The 18,170-nt window shown below is 43.3% G+C and overlaps 1 protein-coding gene across 1 annotated transcript; it reads right to left on the reverse strand.

Annotated features, from left to right (window-relative positions):
- Window positions 1-2,234: 2,234 nt before the first annotated feature.
- LOC119857076 (olfactory receptor 51G2-like) lies at window positions 2,235-3,107 on the reverse strand. Its single transcript, XM_038405441.1, has one exon. The coding sequence runs from the start codon at window positions 3,105-3,107 to the stop codon at window positions 2,235-2,237; it is 873 nt and encodes a 290-aa protein (XP_038261369.1).
- Between the last annotated feature and the right edge of the window lie 15,063 nt (window positions 3,108-18,170).

The raw sequence follows: 18,170 nt of genomic DNA on the forward strand, positions 1-18,170 counted from the left end.
GCCACAGACACCAAAAGGCTGAACTCATGAGGCTTCCTCTTGAATAGCCCCTGTCCAGAGCTGGTGCAGCCCCCATGGTTCACACTGCACCCAGAGCGCTCAGGAAGGGCCAGGACTGTGATTGCAGAACAGCTCTGCTGCTTTCTTTACGGCCCCTGGATGTTTAACATGAGCTGGAGCAGTGACAGGCCAGGTGACAGGAGCCTGTGTTAAGAAGCCTTTTATAGACCAATGTCTGAGGTGTTGCTCTCTGGAACCCTGACACCGCCCTGGTCTTAGGTTCTCGGAGTATCTGAGCACCTTGAATGTATTTATCCTCCCGCCACCACTGTGAGGCAGGGCAGGGCTATTATCCACCTGTGCAGAGGCTCATAGACAGCTAATGGCTTCCCCATGGTCACACACGGCAAGGGAATCAAACCCAGCTATTTTGAGTCGCAGAGCAGTATCCAGACCACAGGACCAGCCTTCTGAGCAGTCACAGGCCTGGCTGGATTCTGTGCTGTGCCAGCAGCACTGCAGAGAGCAGGGATGGCAATGAGCCAGTTACAGAGGTGCTCTTCCCCTGCCTCAGTGGGGTTTAGAGCAGCCTAGGGGCTGAGCTGAACTCCGTTCAGTGGTAACAGCTCCCAAGAGCACAGCACACTCTGGCTAATTCCCTGTGGGTAGGGGCAACCCAAGAGTGCCCTGCAGACACCCTGCCCTGTCTGGCCAAGCCAGAGTCTGGCCATGGTAACAGCTACCCCAAGAGACCAGGCCAATGTGGGGAGCCCCGCACTTACCACCTTCCCCAAGAGTGCACCCGGCGGGAGGGAAGGAACAGAGGATGGGGGCTTCTCTTGGGCCCCCCATCATCTACCGAGGGCTCTATTACAGTGGCTCTGGCTCTTTGGGCATCTCTTACCATGTTCAGCTCTGGCTTCTTGCCTGGAGAGGGGGAAGAGCACTGGGTAAAGATTAGGAGCAGAGGTTGGAGTGTTGGCGGAAGAGATGTGGCAGAGGGTGGAGTCTCAGGGGAAGAGGAGAAGCAGAGAGTGGGGCATCAAGGGGGAAGAAGGAGGCAGGGGTGGGCTCAGGGTTGGGATAGGAACTAGCTATGCCTCTGTGTGGGAGCTGAGTCCCATTTCAACCAATTCCCAAGCAGATGGAGCAGCAAAACAGAGGGGCGTAGGAGGGAATCTGGGCCTGAGTCTCATGCCAGGACTCCTGTGTGTCAGACCCTCACTCGCACATGCACCTCTGCTCTGCCTTGGTGGGGAGAGGGCTGAGCAGGTGTGTGGTGTGCAGAGACATCAACAGTGGGGGAATGGGGGGAGAGATATGTCTCCATGGCTTCTCCTGGGGCTCCTGCATTAATCATGTCTCTGACAGGACTCATTCACAGGTCTCAGAGTATCAGCCGTGTTAGTCTGTATCTGCAAAAAAAAAGAAAGGAGTACTGGTGGCACCTGAGAAACTAACAAATTTATTTGAGCATAAGCTTTCGTGAGTTACAGCTCACTTCATCGGATGCATACAGTGGAAAATATAGTGGGGAGATTTTGTGTTCTGTGTATTTTAAATCTCCCCACTATATTTTCCACTGTATGCAGCCGATCAACTGAGCTGTATCTCACGAAAGCTTATACTCTAATAAATTTGTTAGACTCAGTCGCAAGCACCTGGCTGAGGGCGTGGGGGCAGGGGGGTGTCCGTGCCCCTTGAATAGCCCCTGTCCACAGCTGAGGCAGCCCCCATGGTTCACACAGTACCCAGAGTGCTCATTAAGGGCCAAAACTGTGACCGCAGAACAGCTCTGTGCCTTTTTTCATGGCCCCTGGATGTTTAACATGAGCTGGGAGAGTGACAGGCCAGGTATAACGGGGAACAGCATCCACATCCCTTCTCTTTTTTGACTTTATCGACAGATATAGTGAGCTTGCAGTAGCCACCAATATGAAAACAGTTATTTCTAATCTCCTTCCCCCAGTACACTGTCCTTCCTCACCAGGAGGTGAGCACAATCCCTCTACCATGGTTCCAGACCTTACACCCCATGGGAACCTCTCTCTACAATGTGGAGATAAGTAGCTCATGTCATCTTGGATGTAAGGGTCTAGTTTGGAATAGGTGGCCCTTTTTTTTCTGTCTCCCATGTCACCAACACAGGACCCGGATGATGAATTGACCATTCGCTTAATGAAGGCCCTGATTATCCTCACACGAACATGTTTGCTTTTCATGCTGTACACGATTCAGTTCATCAGGGGCAGCACCAACAGGGAGATGTAGCCCAGGAGAATCTGAAGTATGGGAGAAGAGCCCTCCCCGAATCTGTGTATCACAGACAGGCCGATCTCTGGCGTGTAGAAGAGCAGGACGGCACAGAGGTGGGAGACGCAGGTGTTGAGGGCCCTGAGGCACTCTGTGTGGGAAACAACACTTAATACTGTTTTGATGATCATCACATATGAGAGGAAGATGAGCAGCGAGTCCAACCCCATTGATAAGAGTATAGTAAACAAACCGTAGATGCTGTTGATTCTGATATCAGAACAAGCCATCTTCATGACCTCCTGGTGCAGGCAGTAAGAATGGGAGAGGACATTGGCTTGACAGTATTGGTAATGTCTCAGGAGAAAGGGGAGTGGGAGTATTACAGCCACCCCTCTTAGCACAAACACCAGTCCCATCTTCGCTGTTCTTGGCAGGGTTAAGATGGAAGCATATCTCAGCGGGTCACGGATTGCGATGAAGCGGTCAAAGGCCATTAACAAGAGCAGGGAGGATTCAATGCACTGAAATGAGTGGATGAAGAACAGCTGGGCAAAACAGGCATTGAGGCTGATCTCCCTAGATTTAAATAAGTATATGCCCAGTACTGTTGGTATGGTGGCTATCGATAAGCCAAGGTCTGTAACTGCCAACATGGAAAGGAAAATGTACATGGGCTCATGGAGGCTTGAATCTGTTTTTACAATGAACAGAATGACTGAATTTCCTAATATTGAAATAGCATACATTAAGCAGAAGGGAGTAGAGATCCAGAGATGAATGTCTTCCTGACCTGGTAGCCCGGTAAGAAGGAACATTGCAGATTTGAATTTGGTATCATTGAGAGGTGACATAATGGACTGGGGAGGTCTGAAGAGTATTGAACATTCCTTTCTAAAAGGAAAAAGAACAGATGATAATTAAGAAGACATTTTTTCTGCTCTCAGTGCAAGTCTAGAGAACAAAAACATAGTCTTGGATTTACAGCACCAATAGGAAGATAGAGACTAACAAATTTATTAGAGCATAAGCTTTCGTGAGCGACAGCTCACTTCATCGGATGCATTTGGTCATGAAGTGAGCTGTCGCTCACGAAAGCTTATGCTCTAATAAATTTGTTAGTCTCTAAGGTGCCACAAGTACTCCTTTTCTTTTTGCGAACACAGACTAACATGGCTGCTACTCTGAAATAGGAAGATAGGTATTGCCAGTTTGGAAGAAACCTGCGGTCCATCTAGCCCTCTATCCAGTGGCCAATTCCACATCCTTCAGAAGAAGGTGGAAAAAGCCCTGCAAGAGGCAGCTATGACATAACCTGCACCCAGGGAAAGTTTCCCCCTGACAAACACTAATTAGACATATTTTGTGGAATAAATCAGGAAGGTTTACAGCCCTTCCAACCATTTTTCAATCAATCCTGATCACAGTAATTGAATTTTCTGTTTACACATATACCCACCCAGTCCCTCTCTGAATCCTGCTAAGCTCTTGGCAACATTTATATCTTGTGGCTGGGAATTCTGTAGCCTACTTCAGTACTCTGTGATTTTACAGTTGTGACCTTCCCAGTTATACTCTTTCTGGCCCTCCAATTCCGAGTGTGGCTCATTGTATTTTCACATGTGTGTAAACACATGGCAATTGCATTGTTAAACAAGTCATATTTTTTGTCTGTAATGAAGCTATTCATAAATGTGGGTTTTTTGCCTCATTATCTATTGATCTATCGATCTATCTATAATTTTCTCCACTCCTGAGACTTCAAATTATGCCACTGCCTCTTTTGAGCACATGGGATAAATTATTTGGTGCAGGTGTTTAATTCAATAACATTGACTTCAACAGCATCATTCTAGATTTACATGTGTAAATTCGATCAGAACTGAGTTCTATTAACTTTCCCTTATCAAATGCTCCCGGTGATGCACTCTGACCCCCAAGAATCCCTCTAAGAGAAGCTGGAGTGCTTTGCCTTGCCAGTGTTCTCGGAAACCAGACAGTTTGATCCACCTACAGGCTTCTCCTCAGCCTCACAGGACCTGCATCCTCTCCCCATGCAAGTGTTTGTAGATATCTACCAAGTTACAAGCTAAGATAGTTACCTCATTTGGCAGGGGACATGTGGGTATCGCAAATGGATGAAGAGTGCAAACAATAGATTTCCACTAATATCCAGTTGAGTGTGCAAGTTATTTCAGCCATGCTTGTGTAACAGGTGATGGGTGTAAATGACATACAACCACTATAACACTCCCCTTTCCTGCATCTAAGATGTAATCTGCTGAAACACTGACCAGCAGTTCTGTTCTGTCAGGACTTTTTGGAAAGGCTTTTGCAGGTATTGCTGAGCGATTGTGTTCATGACCCTTAAGGTCAGTGTTAGAAACAGCTTTTGGTCAGTTACCAGGACATAGCATCATAAAACTGTTCACTGAACAAACAGTTAATAGCACAAACCCGTTGCAAACAGTACGTGGAGTACTTCTGAAATACTATGTAAAGCAAAACCAATTAAGCAATAAAGTTACCACTGCTCCTTCCTATAGAGCTTATAACAACTCTGCTGCTGGCTTCTGATATACAGTCATGTCATGAACATTTGGTTTGTAATGTTTGTATTACTTCACAGCATCTCAGCTTTCATTCAGTCACTGGTTAGCAAACAATAGTCGACTAGCTCCTCTGTCCCTGACTTAATAGCTGACGGGGTCTCCTCAGGATCTGTTCTGTCCATCTGTAGCCTCTATCCAGAGCAGTAACAGGTATTGGAATCAGTATAGAATATATTCATTCCCTGTAGTCTCACTCTCTAGTACATAGTAACCCCAGCACCTGTTATTCAGGCATGATGAGGGTTTGCAGGAAGAAGATTTCAAAGTCAAATGCATGTGGAAATTCATTTCCCATATTAAAGTAGTCTATTGCTTTCTGACTGCCTATGACCTGTTTTTTGAAACCTCATTCTCCTGTTACGTGTTATTCCTATTGCTCAGATTAAACACTACTTTGGTTGAAGAAGGCTGTGTTAGAGAGCTTATTCCTCCACTCTCCCACTTCCCTTGTCCTTCTTGCATGAACAGAGAGCAACAATACTCGAAGTCCGAAGGTGCAAACAATTTGATGTTTATTGGGGTGAACTTCCAGCAAGCTTAAATCCAAGTTCCTTTTTCCTTATTTTCGAATGCCAACTTCCTTCCTGTTTGCCCCTGATTTATATAGTAATATTCTTAGCTATACCTTAACCAATCCTTCTACTGAAATTTACCTAACCAATCCTAACATATTGTAACATGATTAGCTAACCAATTATATCCCACCACCTTAATTAGTTTACACCCAGCAAAATTAATTATACAGCAGACAGAAACAATCACAGAACCAGACAGAGAACTATCAACCTACATTTCCTTTTACATCTTCTAGGCTCTTCCCTTTCTCTGGAGGTGATAGATCGGCTCCCCTTCCTCACTGCCCCAGATTGACTAGGTTGGGATGTGAGGAGGTGACCGGTCGCTTCCCAGCTTATGGCTGCCTCTGTTGCTTAGCCAAAGGCCTTAGCCTAAGCATAGGGCTTCAGACTGTCACGGTGAGAGAAGCACCCTACACAGGTTCTTTCTTGCATACCTCTATGACTAGCTAAATGATAAACATAGACCTACAATCTTAGAGTCTAGGCCTTTGCAGGCAGGCCTGAATATCTATATCCTAACAGGCTGGCTGGTCACTCTCCTCACCGCGAGTCCCAGAGTCCCAGAGGAAAGAAACACAAGTCGAACCCATTCGGACCTGCAGGGTAAGCAGAGTCCACCCGCAGTGTGCAGTAGGCCAGGGCCCAGTTCAAGGGTGGGAGGATCTCTGGATTCCACAGCATGACAGGGCAGTTATGAGGCCAGACGTGTGGCCCTTAGAGAGCAGAGAGGGGAGCGAGAGGCAGGAAGGTGTGTAATTCTGAGGGGTATCTACCTGGCAGAAATGCTGGAGTCCTCAGCCAGTCAGAAAACAGAAATATGACCTATCATACCTGGTACCACAGAGCAAGACAGCTCTCATTTCCAGGAGCAAATAAACCTGAGCTGATTTGGGAACTAGTCACTGATATTCCGTGGGGTCCCCTCTCACACAGCCCCTGCCAGGATCGGGCCCAGAGGACATGGCACCTCCAGAAATGGGAGCCCATGAGAAATCCTGACTCATGGCATCAGGGTTTTAACACTCCAAGCTCACTTTGAATCTCAGATTTCTGTGCAGCCTGAACAGCCCAATGTAGAGCTGCACAGAACATCTGCAAATGGAAACAGCTTGCAGCCTTTCCCCTTCACTTTGCATTTTAAAGATAGCGAAAGCTGCCAACGTACCCAATTCCTGCTAGAAGGGGAGCTGCTGACACCAGAGGTCTTTACCCTAAAGGACAAAGAGTCATCAGAGATGCTGCATGGGCAGCAGGCAGTATCTGTTGAGATAAGGAGGCAGCTGCCTTTATGAACCATTCCTGCAAATTTCCTTGGGGGAAACTAGGACATCAGGGAACCTTAGCTGCTTGGCTTTGTGTGCACCAGTTTTAACTCCCATCACTGCCGATGTCAAACTGCAGGATGCCAAATTGCAGGGGATGCGCAGTGATGCTACCCCACTGGAGTGCAGCACCAGCCCTGCTGCAGGTTCTATTCCTGGAATCCGGGCTTGTCATCACTCTTCTTATGTTTCCTGTTAATCACAAGGCTACCTCAAGGACAGCTGAGTGGTAACCATGATGCTGTCACAGCTGTGATCGTTCTTAAATTAAATAATGAAGAAGAAGAATAGTTGACCAGATTTCTCTCTGGCAGTCCCCTTCCCTGCATTGCAGGGAAGAGAGATTGCACAGGTTCAGTGTGCATTGTGTGAAAAAGTACTTTCTTTTGTTTCTTTTAAACCTTCTGCCTATTAACCTCATTGTGCGAACCCTGGTTCTAGTGTAGAGGTAATAACACTTCCCTATTCTTTTTCTCCACACACTCATGAATTTATAGATCTCTATCCTATCCCCCCCGAGTCATCCATTTTCCAAGCTGAAAAGTCTCAGTCTTTTTCATCTCTCTTCATCTGGAAGCTGTTCTATACCCCTAAACATGTTTGTCTTCCTTCTTTGTACTTTTTCCAATTCAAATATATCGTTTTTGAGATGGGGTGACCAGAATTGCATGTAATGTTCAAAGTGTGGATATACCATATATGTATATAGAGGAAAGATGATATTTTCTCTCTCATTAACTATCCCTTTATTAATGATTCCAAATTAGGGCTGTGTGTGGAGGCCCAATTTAGGGAGGCTAACCCCCAAGGTCCAATTCCTTCTGCCTGAGGCACTGTTACCCGGGGTTCTTTTAACCCAAAGCTCTTGGTAACTTTTAGTCTGTGAGAGGTGGTGTCAGGAAATAAATCAGGGGAGACACGGCCATCTGACCGATAGATGGCTGGCACAAACCGGGAAGCACAAGAGTGCTTTCACTTATAGGCAAGGCAAAAGCAACACACAGACAGACAGACCCTTTGTTCCCCCGCCCCCCTCCAGCTTTGAAAGTATCTTGTCTCCTCCTGGGTCATTTTGGTCAGGTGCCAGAGAGGTTATTTTAGCTTCTTAACCCTTTACAGGTGAAGGGGTTTTGCCTCTGGCCAGGAGGGATTTTATAGTTCTGTATACAGAAAAGTGGTTACTCTTCCCTTTACATTTATGACACAGCTGTAAATAGCTGAAGGAGAAGTAAGCACCACAAAGTCTTCTCAAATAGAGAAATCCCTATATAATATTTATCAGGAGCAAGGAAGGGACACATTCTATTATTTTTCTAAGAAAAGTATGAAACAGAATAAATTATCTGTACAGACATTTATTTTAATGGGGGAGGATTCGTTAGAAGACCAAGCAGTGGCATCTGGTGGGCCCATAGAGATCCTTGGAATTTAATGTGTTCCCTCTTTGAGAAGGAAAAAAGCTCAAAAGAAGTGAGAATAGCTTGTGACATTCTGGAGAATATGTATTGTCAGGTAATAGGTATTGAAGATGAAAATAAGCAGATTCCCCAAGTAGATGAGGAAAATAACTGTAATGGAGGTGAAACTGCCACCTTATATGTTGTAAATATAATTCCAGATGTTCCGGTAGTTATAGTGGAACCTGGGGAAAAACAGCCCACAGCAATCGGAGGAAGAATCTCACCCCCGCTAAGCAGATTGAGAGCCAAACTCAGACAGGAAGAACAACAGAAAACTGAACAAACTGGAGAGTTAGGAATAGAGGAAGTATCAAACAGAGACACAGACATAGAAGATTCATGGGGAGAGAATGGAGGATTTGAAGAAGCTGTCAGTAGTGAAGCAAGGAAAAAGCAAGTCATAGAAAGTCTTAATGAAAGCTTTCCTCAAAAATTAAATATTGCAGGTTTAAGATAGGAAATTGAATCAACAGAAATGAGTAGCTGTCATGAGAGTGAGGAGAAAGAGGGACAAAGAATGAATAAGCCAGACATGTCAGAAACCCCTCTGCAATTGTGCTGTTTGTTACAAGAAACTCAAGAAACTATAGAAGTTGATGTAAAGGCCTGTAAGGAAGCAATTTTAGATATCAGCACTTCTCTGGAAAAAGAAAAGTCTTTGCAACCTGAGATTCCAGCAAGTATTTCTGATAACGCTAAATGAACTAAGTCAGAAGGAATAATGAAAAGAACAAGTGATATCATTCATTTTAAATCTGATATGCTCACTGTACCCCAAGCCACCTTAGAGTCAAAACCAGAATCTCCACAGAAACTCATGCCAGTTCCAGACCTTTCTATGGTACAGGCACCTACCCCAGCCACAAGAAAATGTAAAAGGTTAAGGCAAGATCCTGCACCTAAATTATCTACTGTTAAAGTTGCCCAAACTTGGGAGATAAGAATTCCTTTAGAGGAAATGGAACCCAGCCTCCCCAATATAACCATGAACAAGGAGAAAGAATCAATTTCTAAAGTGGAACCAGTCGAATCCAATTACTCATGTCTCTCCAGTAGCCATGTTAGCAAACGTAAAAAACATAGAAGCCATTGCAAAAATGGTAGGGCCAGTGAAAAAGGGAGATCCAGTGGCTGCTCACCCAGCACACTTGGAAACCATAGTGAAACTGCTCCAGTTAGCTAATGAGGATTTAGTTGAAATGTTACAGTTAAGTGGACGCAAAGACTTATGGAATACCAGAATTTCAAACAAGGGGAAAATCATTCAGAGACACTGTGTGGCTGTGAGCAAAATAATATGCATCCAGGCCAGGCAGAAGTTCCTTTGATAGTTCATATGAAGCAGCAGGAAGGCAAGTCACTGTATGAATTTCATAACAGACTTTCTGCACCTGGACATCTAATAAAATGCCTAGAAAGGAAACAGAACCACGGTATATTAATTCGTTTGTTAACCATTCTTTATCAGCAGTTCGGGGCAAAGTCAACCCAGGAGCATATTTCCAGAAGTGCTGGACTTATTGTCTAAAGCCTATAGCTATATTCAAACTCAACAAAAAAGTTCCAAAAGAACTCACCCTCCTAGAGCAGTTGCTCAAGAAGGCTCAGGTAAATCAGTAATTAAAGTAAAAGGCCCACAAACTGCTAGACAAGACCAATCACCTGGTCCAAAAGGGTCAGGTAATAATATTAAAATCAAACCAAACCCAAGTGAGGCCATACCACAAAGTCCCCAAATTCAAAATCCCAGATACTATAACCCTCAAAACATGAATGAAGGGATAGGGACAAAATCCTTCCCATCTTCGTCAACAACAAGCAGGAAACGTTTATACATGAATCATTACTGCTCTCACCAGAGAAGCCCAATCAATTGATCCCTTAGTCCTATAATGGACCATGAGTATTAAAGAACTCCATCAAATCGGGGAAACACTAGATTCTTGCAAATGAGAAATGCAAGAAATACAGCAGCAGATGAATTCCAGAATTTAAACAACCAACGTGCCTATGCCGAACCCATTGCAATAGCAACTGAACCGACACCCTGGATTTCAAATCTATGCGTGGAGCATGAGAATCAGGAAGCGAAGGAAAATGTAGATTCAGAGGGGATGCCATTTTCAATTTATTACTAATATTTATTTAGTTGGGGTTTATCCTGATTTGAGCAGGGAGTTGGACTAGATGACCCTTCCCGAGGTCTCTTCCAACCCTAATCTAAGTGGAATTCGACAAAGGTACAACAAATGGTCCCAAAAGTTTCTTTTGTAGGCATTGCATTGCCTCAAGGAGGTCAAACAACTGCCAGACTGAAGCTAGATACAATTTGGGAATTGTCTGTGCCTATTAACATAGATTCTGTATGCCCATAGTTAGGCATAGCAGGATACCATTGGGATTTCATACCTAACTTTGCTCACATTGCAGTTCCACTCTACAATCTTTTGAAAAATGGAGTTGCTTGAGTCTGGACAGGCCAGTATGTAAATGCATTCCTGAAGTTAAAGCAAGCAGTAATGCAGGCACCTGTGCTGATCACTCAGATCCTTGAAAACCATATAATCTAGAGGTATCTGTGAGTACAACTCCACATGCAGCAGTAGCTTCCTAAAAAAGACATGAAAAAATCAGACCAATGGCATATGCTTCTAGGAAAATGACTCCCCTTGCAAGAAGTACTTATTAGCCACCAGCTGGGCAATCAAACATTTTGCATTTGATTGGCCTAAATCCAATAGTTTTGCATTCTATGCATACACCCTTCCAATTTTTGCTTTCTAATCGAGTCAAAGATGGATAAGTGTCGACTGCTCGACTGGCACACTGAACCTCGCTATTGTAGGGCAAAAATAAAAGTGACCCCAGTGCGAATTCAGTCACTGTTGCCAGAGGCTCTGTTATACTCTGTAAACCCTCATGTGTGTCCAGATGTAAATCAAGAGAAACCCTTGAATTAATTATTCACATTAATGCCATCCCATGTAAAAATCACAGAATTTTATTGCTTTTTCGTTGATGAATCCAGCTATCATGATCAAGGGAAATTATGTACAGAGTTTGGAATTTATGGTATCCCTCCAGAATAAAATACCCATCTACCAATGTCCACAATAAAGTAAATCCAAGACAAACAGGCATGGTTTCCCTCTGTGTGGGAAATATCACGCTCATGTGTTCCACAATCTGCTCAATATCTGAAACTTTCGACAGTAGCATGTGTATTGGAACAGTGCCACAAACTGTCTATTACTACAAAGAGCCACCCTTTGATTATTTTCTCAAATTCAGCTTGGGTATGTAATTCACTTACAACATTTTTTTTTATTCATATAGGATGCTTATGGCTTTACATCCTCAGATGGAGCTCCACTTAAATATGCATCAGTTTTACAGAATATTGGCAAATGTGCAAAAGTATTGTAAAAATGATTTGGTCTGTGCACAAAACAATCCTGTTCCCACAATAAAAATGCACCCTTAAGATCTCAAATGCATGGCAAGCTTTACAAATTGATTTTGTGGGACCTTTACCAAAAACTCAAAAAGGAAACCAATACCTTTTGGTCATTATTAATCCATCTTGTACATATGTAAAAACATTCTCTTTCAAAACAAACACTGCTTTGGCTACAGCAAAAATCTTAATTAAATTGCACCATCATTTTTGTGTAGTTCCCCTTTCTGAAATTAAATGCTGCAGCGTTGGGCCGCTGTGGAGTTTTCCCTGCCACAGGGATGTTAAATTTAATTATATTATGGTCATGATTACCAAGCGGTCCAGCTATATTCATCTCTTGGACCTGATCCTGTGCTCCATCTAGGACTAAATCAAGAATTGCCTCTCCTCTTGTACAGATACAGACTAACACGCTTTTATATATCCAGACTAACATTGCTACCCCTCTGATATTCTCCTCTTGTGGGTTCCAGAACCAGCTGCTCCAAGCAGCAGTCATTTAAGGTGTCAAGAAACTTTACCTCAGCATCCCTTCCTGAGGTGATATGTACCCAGTCAATACGGGGATAGTTGAAATCCCTCATTATTATTATTGAGTTTTTTATTTTAATAGCATCTCTAATCTTTCTGAGCAATTCAAAGTCACTGTCACCATCCTGGTCAGGTGGTCTGTAATATAGCCCTCCTGCTATATTCTTGTTTTTCAAGCATGGAATTACTATTCATAGAGATTCTATAGTACAATTTAGTTCAGTTAAGATTTTTACTTCATTTGATTCTACGCTTTCTTTCACATATAGTGCCACTCCCCCACCAACACGACCTGTTCTGTCCTTCTGATATATTTTGTACCATATTATTACTGTGTCCCATTGATTATCCTCATTCCACCAGGTTTCTGTGATGCCTATTACATCGATATCCTCATTTAACACTAGGCACTCTAGTTCACACATCTTATTATTTAGACTTCTAGCATTGGTATATAAGCATTTTAAAAACTTGTCATTTTTTGGCTATCCCCTATTGCATGACATAATTGAATGGGACTTTTTTTCATTTGACAGTTTCTCATCAAATCGTCCCTGTATTTTATCATTTTCCATCCTCTCCTCCTTATTAGGACATAGGAAATCTCCAATTGTAGATCCTCCCCTAAGGGATGTCCGAACCATATGCTTCTCCGCACCTGTCGGCTTTCCCCCAGTCCTTAGATTAAAAACTGTTCTATAACCTTTTTAATTTTAAGCACCAGCAATCTGGTTCCATTTTGGTTTAGGTGCAGCCCATCCTTCCTGTAGAGGCTTCCCCTCTCCCAAAAGCTTCCCCAGTCCCTAATAAATCTAAACCCCTCCTCCCTACACCATCGTCTCATCCATGCATTGAGATCCTGCAGTTCTGCCTGTCTAACTGGCCCTTTGTGTGGAACTAGAAGCATTTCAGAGAATGCTACCATGGAGGTCCTGGACTTCAATCTCTTACTTAGGGGCCTAAATTTGGCCTCCAGAACCTCTCTCCTATCCTTCCCCATGTCACTAGTACCTACATGTACCATGACCACTTGCTCTTCCCCAGCACTACACATAAGCCTATCTAGATGTCTGGAGAAATCTGCAACCTTCACCCCAGGCAGGCAAGTCACCATGCGGTTCTCCCGATCATCGCAAACCCAGTGGCCTATATTTCTAATGTTTGAATTCCCTACTGCTAATACCTGTTTCTTCCTAATAACTGGAGTTCCCTCCCCCAGAGAAGTATCCTCAGTGCGAGAGGATACCACAACATCATCTGAGAGGAGGGTCCCAACTGTGGGATCGTTTCCCTCTGCTCCAGTTGGATGTTCTCCTTCTCTGAGGCTTTCATCTTCCTCAACAACATAGAGGCTGTCAGACTGGGGGTGGGACCATTCTACTGTGTCCTGGAAAGCCTCATCTCTCTACCTCTGTCTCCCTTAGCTCCTCCAGCTCAGCCACCCTGGTCTCCAAAGTCCGTACACGGTCTCTGAGGGCCAGGAGTTCCTTGCACCGAGTGCACACATACGCCACCAGCCCATAGTGCTCATAGGGCCGGCAATCATACATGTTGCATTGGGTACAGTAAACTGGGTAGCTCCCACTCTGTTGCTGGACTTCTGCCTGCTTTATTTTTTTTACTCCCGAGGCTTATTCCCTTGTTGGTGATTTGTTTTTATCAAGCAGTGTTTTGACCTATAAGTGCAAAGAATGTTAGGTGTATCTCGCCCCTGCTCAAACTCCCCCTGTAAACTCCCTTGCCAAACTCCCCTGTTAGCCACTCCTGTTCACTAGCTCAGAATAGCTAGCTAGAAACAGAAATTAAAAGGTAGAGTACCAAAAGTAAAATTCCTGCAAGCTGCATGGAAACTTTTTAAAGACACCATAGTAGAGGCGCACCTTAAATGTATATCCCAATTTAAAAAACAAAGTAAGAGAACCAAAAAAGAGCCACCATAGTTAAACAACAAAGTAAAAGAAGCAGTGAGAGGCAAAAAGGCATCCTTTAAAAAGTGGAAGATAAATCCAAATGAGGAAAATAGAAAGAGCATAAACTCTGGCAAATGAAGTGTAAAAATATAATTAGAAAGACCAAAAAAGAAGTTGAAGAACAACTAGCCAAAGACTCCAAAAGTAATAGCAAGAACATTTTTAAATACATCAGAAACAGCAAGCCTGCAAAACAACAAGTGGAGTCACTGGACGATCAAGATGCTAAAGGAGCACTCAAAGACAATAAGGCCATTGTGGAGAAACTAAATTAATTCTTTGCATCAGTTTTCACTATAGAGGATGTTAGGGAAATTCTTTAACTTGAGCCATTCTTTTTGGGTGAGACATCTGAGGAACTGTCCCAAATAGAGGTGTCATTAGATGATGTTTTGGAACAAATTGATAAACTAAACAGCAATAAGTCTCCAAGACCTGATGGTATTCATCCAAGAGTTCTGAGGGAACTCAAATGTGAAATTGCAGAAGTACTAACTTTCATATGTAACCTATCATTTAAATCAGCTTCTGTACCAAATGACTGGAGGATAGTTAACGTGACACCAATTTTTAAAAAGGGCTCCAGAGGTGACCCTGGGAACTACAGGTCCGTAAGCCTTCTCTTCAGTATCGCGCAAATTGGTTGAAACTATCATAAAGAACAAAATTGTCAGACACATAGATGAACATAATTTGTTGGGAAAGAGTCAACATGGTTTTTATAAGGGAAGTCATGTCTCACCAATCTACTAGAATACTTTGAGGGGGTCAACAAGCATGTGGACAAAGAGGATCCAGTGGATATAGTGTATTTAGATTTTCAGAAAGCCTTTGACATGGTCCTCAGCAAAGGCTCTTAAGCAAAATAAGCAGTCATGGGATAAGAGGGAAGGTTCTCTCATGGATTGGTAACTGGTTAAAAGATAGGAAACAAAGGGTAGGAATAAATGGTCAGTTTTTAGAATGGAGAGAGGTAAATAGTGGTGTCCCCCAGGGAGCTGTACTGGGCCCAGTTCTATTTAACATATTCATAAAAGATCTGGAAAAAGGGGTAAACAGTGAGGTGGCAAAATTTGCAGATGATACACAACTACTCAAGATAGTTAAGTCCCAGGCAGACAGTGAAGAGCTACGAAAGGATTTCAAAAAACTGGGTGACTGGGCAACAAAATGGCAGATGAAATTTTATGTTGATAAATGCAAAGTAATGCACACTGGAAAACATAGTCCCAACTATACATATACAATGATGGGGTTGAAATTAGCTGTTATCACTCAAGAAAGAGATCTTGGAGTCATTGTGGATAGTTCTCTGAAATCATCCACTCAACGTGCAGTGGCAATCAAAAAAGCAAACAGAATGTTGGGAATCATCAAAAAAGGGATAGATAATAAGACAGAAAATATCATATTGCCTCTATATAAATCCATGGTACGCCCACACCTTAATCTGCGTGCAGATGTGGTCACCCCATTTCAAAAAACATATATTGGAATTGGAAAAGGTTCAGAAAAGGGCAACAAAAATGATTAGGGGCATGGAGCGGCTTCCATATAAGGAAAGATTAATAAGACAGGGACTTTTCAACTTGGAAAAGAGTCGACTAAGGGGGGATATGATAGAGGTCTATAAAATCATGAGTGGTATAAAGAAAGTAAATAAGGAAAAGTTATTTACTTGTTCCCATAATATAAGAACTAGGGGCCACCAAATGAAATTAATAGGTAGTGAGTTTAAAACAAACACAAGAAAGTATTTTTTCATGCAACACATTGTCAACCTCTCGAACTCCTTGCAAGAGGGTGTTGTGAAGGCCAATACTATAACGGGGTTCAAAAGGAAGCTAGATAGATTCATGAAAGATAGGTCCATCAATGGTTATTCACCAGGATGGGCAGGGATGGTGTCCCTAGCCTAAGTTTGCCAGAAGCTGGGATTGGGTGACAGGGTATGGATCACTTGATGATAACCTGTCTGTTCATTCCCTTTGGGGCACCTGCCACTGGCCACTGTCAAAGGACAGGATACTGGACTTGATCGACTTCACACTATGGTTCATAGATCTCAGTGGAATGTCCAGAATTACAGAAACACCCTCCTAGAGATCTCACCGCCACACCTATGCAAGGGGTATTAATCAACTAACTTCTGGGTACTTTCTGGGTACTCTTCTTGTGCTACATTGATGACATCTTCGTCATCTGGACCCATGGAAAAGAAGCCCTTGAGGAATTCCACCATGATTTCAACAATTTCCATCCCATCATCAACCTTAGCCTGGACTAGTCCACACAAGAGATCCACTTCCTGGACACTACAGTGCTAATAAGCAATGGTTACATAAACACCACCCTATACCGGAAACCTACTGACCACTATGCCTACCTACATGCCTCCAGCTTTCATCCAGACCACACCACAGGATCCACTGTCTACAGCCAAGCTCTATGATACAACCGCATTTGCTTGAACCCCTCAGACAGAGACGAACACCTACAAGATCTCTATCAAGCATTCTTACAACTACAATACCCACCTGCTGAAGTGAAGAAACAGATTGACAGAGCCAGAAGAGTACCCAGAAGTCACCTATTACAGGACAGGCCCAAAAAAGAAAATAATAGAACACCACTAGCCATCACCTTCAGCCCCCAACTAAAACCTCTCCAACGCATCATCAAGGATCTACAACCTATCCTGAAGGATATTGGGCCTAATCACATCAGCCACACTATCAGAGGCTCATTCACCTGCACATCTACCCATGTGATATATGCCATCATGTGCCAGCAATGCACCTCTGCCATGTACATTGGCCAACCAGACAGTCTCTACATAAAAGAATAAATGGACACAAATCAGACGTCAAGAATTATAACATTCAAAAACCAGTCGGAGAACACTTCAATCTCTCCGGTCACTCGATTACAGACCTAAGAGTGGCTATCCTTCCACAAAAAAACTTCAAAAACAGACTCCAGCGAGAGACTGCTGAATTGGAATGAATTTGCAAACTTGATACAATTAACTTAGGCTTGAATAAAGACTGGGAGTAGGTGGGTCTTTACACAAAGTAAAACTATTTCCCCATGTTTATTCTCCCCTTCCCCTCCCACACTGTTCCTCAGATGTTCTTGTCAATTGCTGGAAATGACCCACCCTGATTATCACTACAAAAGGTCCCACCGGCTCTCCAGCTGGTAATAGCTCACATTAAGTGATCACTCTGGTTAAAGTGTATATGGTAACACCCATTGTTTCATGTTCTCTATGTATATAAATCTCCCCACTGTATTTTCCATTGAATGCATCTGATGAAGTGAGCTGTAGCTCACAAAAGCTTATGCTCTAATAAATTTGTTAGTCTCTAAGGTGCCACAAGTACTCCTTTTCTTTTTGCGGATACAGACTAACACGGCTGCTACTCTGATAATGTCAAAGTTATTCATACATATTTTAAAGTAGAGGTAAAGGCAATGACAGTGGGTGACGGGGGGATAGAGGGGGGGAACCACGATTCATAGAACTCAGTGGAATGTCCAGAATTACAGAAAGGCCCTCCTAGTGATCTCACTGCCACACCTACACTAGGGGTATTAATCAACCAAGTACAATTCATGCATAAACTTGTTTTATGCTTTTTATTCACCAGCGTGTTTTGAGTAACATGTCTGGGGAAAATCTCAGTTCTGTGCCACACACCCAACTAAGCTACCTGAGTGTTTTATTCCTAAGCCACTCAAGGACAAACAGGAGACAACAGCCAATTTCCCAGCTCCCCAGCCTTGCACCCTTGGTGGAGTATAAACCCAGATTAATACTATCTTGCACTGCACAGAGATCTGCACAATGCAAGCTCATTAATATAGGTCACTTTCCTCTCAGTGTGGGATAGATAGGCAATGACCTTTGTTTACAGAACTGAGCTTATGGATCCCCAAGAGAAACTGGAGACTTTCCATCCGCCTCTCCCTCACAATAAA

The sequence above is a fragment of the Dermochelys coriacea genome, chromosome 1 (assembly GCF_009764565.3).
Source record: "Dermochelys coriacea isolate rDerCor1 chromosome 1, rDerCor1.pri.v4, whole genome shotgun sequence".
In the NCBI taxonomy this organism is placed as follows: domain Eukaryota; kingdom Metazoa; phylum Chordata; order Testudines; family Dermochelyidae; genus Dermochelys; species Dermochelys coriacea.